General features: G+C 46.0%; 1 protein-coding gene across 1 annotated transcript in view; it reads right to left on the bottom strand.

Moving 5' to 3' along the window:
- Positions 1-804: 804 nt before the first annotated feature.
- Atp6v0e1 (ATPase H+ transporting V0 subunit e1) overlaps positions 805-5,876 on the bottom strand; it is a 23,676-nt gene continuing 18,604 nt past the window's right edge. The window contains exons 3-4 of the mRNA XM_021149250.2: positions 5,197-5,326; positions 805-1,245 (exon numbers count right to left, since the gene is read on the bottom strand). Coding sequence (XP_021004909.1) covers positions 5,233-5,326 — 94 coding nt within the window. The 3' untranslated portion in view covers positions 805-1,245; positions 5,197-5,232. The remainder of the gene's footprint in view (positions 1,246-5,196; positions 5,327-5,876) is intronic.

The raw sequence follows: 5,876 nt of genomic DNA, 5'->3' as shown, positions 1-5,876 counted from the left end.
CCTCAACCCAAAACGCTCTTTGGGTTGAGCAGAAGCCACAAGTCCGGACAGTCCAGGACAACAAGAAAAGCACAAACTGCACAACAGGAAATAGCTCTTGGCTAGCTGTCAGAGAACTGTGAGCCGATAAAAATTCAACCTATTTTAATTTTGAGTTTCTTAAAACTCAGCGTATGTGCAAGACGTTGGTTCAATTCAGCACCTCAAACCAAAACTAACACAGCCTTAACTCAGCAAATTAAGACGTCTGCTATGAAAACATCCCCTCACCCAAGCTTTTAATCAGCCTGGATCTCTTTTGTCCTCTATCTGGGAAGATGACAGTCCTACCCAAGCCATAGTTACCATCTTGTCCCTGTAGCTGGACATTGCCCTCAACTGGTCTCGCTGTGTTGCCTGGGCTGGCCGCCAGGTCCTGAGCTCAAGTGGCCCTCTTATCTCAGCCCAAGGAGCAGGGACTAAGCGGTATGTACCTGCCTCTCACCAAAGGTCAGGCATGACATCATCTGACAGCTCTATGCATAGGAACAATCTCCCCTCAAACAACCTGTGAGCTCATGAGCGTGCAGGGACCCTGTTTCCAACATCTCTGCTTCCTCCGATGCCTTGCCTGCCATAGGCACTCAAACAGTTACGGAATGAATGATCAAGAAAAGCACTTACCAGTCTCTTCAGGTCTCAAATTACAGGGCCCGGATGGATTATAAATCCAACCTAAGGTTAGACAACAACCTCATTTGGAAAAGGCATTATCTAGAGACAGAAGAGCTTAGAAAACTGAGCTTTTTAAACACTGGAGCCAGATTTCCATAGAAAGAAGAAAAATAATTTATTCCCAAAGATGTAGAAGTAAGAAATTCATCCTGAAAATAGAGCTTGGTGTACATCTGCTGGGGTAGAGCTTCTCTTGAGCAGGCACTCCTGACTGTCCCGCCGAGTCTTGTTTGTCTCGCAGCAATTCTTAAACACATCGCTGACTCTCATGTTGTGAGCTGGCAAGAGCCATATTCAAAGCCACAGGCTTCAAGACAAGAGTAACACATTTCCCGCAACAGCGGAGCGCAGACACATCTCAGAGGCAGCTACGCAGGCACATAATTCAAAGTGTAAAAAAGGTGAAGGGAAAAAATACTGTATGCAGAGGACGGTCTTCAAGTGTAAGGCAGGTAACGCCGGAAGTAGGCTATGGAGGAAGGAGGTCTGGTGCAGGTGATTCTGCATAGAAGGCTTCTGTCTGTCTGTGACCTGCAAAACAGAACAGTTCTAGTCACTTACGGTCCTCTACTGCCTAGATCCTTCACCCTCCTTCAAAACAGCGGAAAGAGCAAAAGAGCTGGAGAGATGGCTCAGTAGTAGAGTACTGGCTGCTCTTCCAGAGGACTTGGGGTCAATTCCTAGCAGAGGCAGAGCCCACCACCATTTACAACTCCAGTCCTAGGGGACCTGATGCCCCCTTCAGGCCATCGAGGGCACTACATGCACACGGTGCCCAGACAAACATGCTGAGGAAAACATCCATCCATATAGGATTTAAGAAAGGGGAGGGGGGGTGTAGGGACAGGGACAAGAACTAAAAGTAGCCAGGGCTACAGCACACATGCAGCAAAACACTATACATATAAAATGTAAAAGTTGAAGACAGAGGAGGAAGGCAGAGGAGAGCTAGAGGAGAAAGTAGGAAAGCAGCCATGCCTACAACAAAACTTCTGGAGTCCCATTACGTCCCAGTGCAGGATACTGCAAACAATATGCATTCAACTCAAGATTTAATGAGAGGAGATCTGGGGCTGAGGCTCCCTCAGAGAGGGTGGGACAGAGAGTGTGACAGACGGCTTGCTCAGCAATCCCCAGCACCAGAAAACAGAGGAAAATGGAATAACTCAAGGATGTTTTTACAGTGCGCTAGGAGAAGAGCGCCAGGCTAAGGTGGCAACTGTCAGAGCAGACTGTTCCTGTGGTCACTTTCTTTCCCTGGCCTGGGCTGGCAGAATAGCTGCTCTGAAGACATTCTAGGGTGATGTGTAGCCCTGGCTGTCCTGGAACTCTCTGTAGACCAGGCTGGCCTCGAACTCTGAAATCTGCCTGCCTCTGCCTCCCAAGTGCTGGGATTAAAGGCGTGCGCCACCACTGCCCGGCCCCTCTGGACTTTTTAAAGATGTATTGTCTTTTGACTTGTGTGTATAGATGTGTATCTGTGGGAGGGGCAGAGGTATTGTGTGCTCACGTGTGTGCAGTGCCCTCACAGTCCAGAAGAGTGCACTGGATCTCTTGGGAATGGAGTTGCAGGAGGTTGTATGTGCTTCAGCCTGGGTGCTAGGATTTGAACTTGGGCCTCTGTAAGAAGAGGAGCCATTCTGAGCTCCTGGACCATCTCATTAGCCCTTTTTTTTTTTTAAACAAAGAATCACAAAGGAGGAAAATGGCCTTCATTTTTCTTTAATCCCCCCCCCCCACTAGGAACTACTTTTATTCAGTGTCACCGGTGACAGCCGAGCTAGAGTTAAGTGTGGCTCCTGGGCTCTGTGTTGGACGGGCATGGAGTCCTCTCCATGCTGTGGAAATAACGAGCTGAGGACAGAGCTGGAGCAACCAAGAACTCACTAAGGTAGCCAAGAGAAAACCTGAGAACGGCGACGGGGGAAGGGGCTGAGACGGTAACTGAAAAATACCAAGGCCAGCTGGGCAGTGGTGGTGCACACCTTTAACTCCAGCACCCAAGTGGATCTCCATGAGTTCAAGGTCAGTCTGGTCCAGTTCCAGGACAGCCAAGGCTACACAAAGAAACCGGGTCTTGCAAACAAACAAAAACAGAACAAAAAACAACTAACCACTAACCGACCAACCAATCAACCCAAAACAAATAAAAAATAACAAAAGGCCAGAATGAAGAACCCCATTCATTCAAAAAAGGGTATGTGAATGAGTGTGTCTCTGTCTGTCTGACTCTTGTTTCTAAACTGTTATTTTAGATAAAATTTCAAACTATTCTTTATTATAATATGCAAAAATAGTCTTATTCAACTACAAGACTAAGCCAGTCAGAAGCACGGGCTTTAAAAGAGTAGTTAACTACTCTTAGAAAGCCATATACATCTAGAGATGAAAGAACTCACTTAGAAACCATGGTCAGGAAGCAAGCACAGGATTTGCAGGCTGAGCCCTGAAACATCTGAATCATGAAGAGCTGGTGGGAGCTGAGGCAGTCAGGGCCATGTCCAGAGACACACACTTGCTAACCTGCCTTCTAAGCGCAGTGAACGCAGTAGGGCATTGAGAGACAGAAGAGCTAAGTTAAAAACATGGAAACAGCAGGCCTGGAACCTCCAGGTCTGGAGCAGAGAGAGAAGAAAGAAGGAAAGGAGGTCCTAGGGCAGGCTGGGCAGGCTTGAGGGGAGGCCATGGTGCAGAGCTGCTTAGAACCTAAGACCAAATGTTCTTATTCCTCACGTTCCTGGTTTTGTAACTCAAGGGATCTTTGGTGACCCTGACCCAAGCTATGAGCATATATACACCTTAGATTACATCTCGAAGGGTATGCTGTTAAAACTATTTACCTTAGGTTAAAGAAACAAAAGCTGAGCCCACCACAGCTCAGAACTCTCCTTGGCTTCTAGACAAATGACAATCTTTCTCAACATGTGCTCAGAGGCTGGAGATATGGCTTGGTTTTTTTTAAGAACACTGGCTACTTTCTTGAGTCTGGCTCCCAGCACCCACATGGTAGCTCACACAAGTTTCAGAGGATCTGATGCCCACGTCTGGCCTCCTCAGGCACTTCAAAAAATGTGATGCGTAGACACACATGCAGGCAAACATTCATACATATAAAAGTAAAATAAATATGTACATAAATAAATCATTTCAAAAAGCATGTTAAGAAAATGGCTCAGCTCTGTCCTGAACACTTGACACTAACTTCCATTTAATAAAGTAACAGAGGGGGCTGGAGAGATGAGATGGTTCAGCGGTTAAGAGCACTGACTGAGCCGGGCGTGGTGGCGCACGCCTTTAATCCCAGCACTCGGGAGGCAGAGGCAGGGGGATTTCTGAGTTCGAGGCCAGCCTGATCTACAAAGTGAGCTCCAGGACAGCCAGAGCTATAAAGAGAAACCCTGTCTCAAAAAAAAAAAAAAAAAAAGCACTGACTGGGGCTGGAGAGATGGCTCAGTGGGTAAGAGCACCCGACTGCTCTTCCGAAGGTCCAGAGTTCAAATCCCAGCAACCACATGGTGGCTCACAACCATCCGTAACAAGATCTGACTCCCTCTTCTGGAGTGTCTAAAGACAGCTACAGTGTACTTACACATAATAATAAATAAATAAATAAATAAATACATGAATACATAAATACATAAATAAATAAAAGAGCACTGACTGCTCTTCTGAAGGTCCTGAGTCCAAATCCCAGAAAGCACATGGTGGCTCACAACCATCTTCTTGTGTGTCTGAAGACAGCTACAGTGTCTGAAGACAGCTACAGTGTACTTACATATAATAATAAATAAATCTTTAAAAAAAAAAAACAGAGAAGAGGAATCAGATGACAGAGACCTGCCACTCGGCCAGTGGGTAAACTGCGCTGCCACTGTTTACCGACTGGTCTCAGCATCAAATGAAAGCTGTGGTCTTGAGTTGACTTCCTCTTTGTTTTGGAGTCACACTGTAGCTTAAGCTGGTCTAGCCCAGGCTGGCTTTGAACTTATCATCCCCCGTCTCTGAAATCAGTGCTGGAATTATGGGCATATACAATTCCCAACCTTCAGCAGCCGATTGTCTCCCTTTCCCCAAAGCATTCTAAGACATTAATTTTCAATAGTTTAGCCATTTCTTCCCATTGCTAGGTGCTGTTAGACTAAGACTACCCGCTTTCTAATAGGCTGGGAGCCTGCTGGGGAGCTTACGGAACCACACCCTTGCACCATCTCTCCTGCACCACACTTTAAAAGGGCAGGGTAATCATAGAACCTAAGAGAAACTTATGGAAAAGTCCCTAAGATACACACAAAAAGAATGGTTTACTCTATTTGTGTCCTTATTCTTTAGACTATATATATATATATATATATATATTTTTTTTTTTTCAAACCAGTCTACTCTTTGGCTGTCTTTAAATGGCCATGAAGTTCTGAGGGCCATAGCACACATGCTAGCTGACTCGCTGGCAATGTTCACAAGAAAGGGCAAGGACATAGTCACCTCGGTGCCTAGGCACTGTGCAGCGCGTCTTCATCCTCAAGGCCAGTGGTACTTCAGATACCAGATGGTTTCATTTTTCAACTGTGGTCCAAACAGAGGATTGAGCTGTGCCAGAATTGCAATCAGCCAACTAAAATTCATGGGGAGGAACAAAAGCAGAGAGTTGTGAAACTGGCTAGAATACAACCATTTTCATATATGATTCAAAAACCTTGTTAGTTCAACTTCAGTGTAGTCCATTCAGACCAAGCCTTCACTACACATTGTTCTCCTGGGACCACAGAACATCTCCCAAGTTGCTTTGGGTCTTTATTTGAGACAATCCACAAAGCAGGGAGGCTCCATCACAGCTGAGTCTCTGACTTTTCTCCACAACTTCATTACTATGCCAAACACCTGAGTTTTCCCAAATTCAAGACATCTTTGCCGCCAAGTCCGTTCACCTTATCACAGTTTATTAAAACTTCCAGGCAAAATAGATTTATCTTCTCCAGTGTCAGACATTAAGGAACTATTTTAGGGTACAGTTAGGATCTGATTTCAGCCCCCGAGGTTCCTAATCACCATCACAATAAAACGTGTCAAGCCGGGCGTGGTGGCTCACGCCTTTAATCCCAGCACTCAGGAGGCAGAGGCAGGCGGATTTCTGAGTTCGAGGCCAGCCTGGTCTACAAAGTGAG

The sequence above is a fragment of the Mus caroli genome, chromosome 17 (assembly GCF_900094665.2).
Source record: "Mus caroli chromosome 17, CAROLI_EIJ_v1.1, whole genome shotgun sequence".
Taxonomy (NCBI): Eukaryota; Metazoa; Chordata; class Mammalia; order Rodentia; family Muridae; genus Mus; species Mus caroli.
This window is presented reverse-complemented; position numbering and strand designations above follow the sequence as displayed.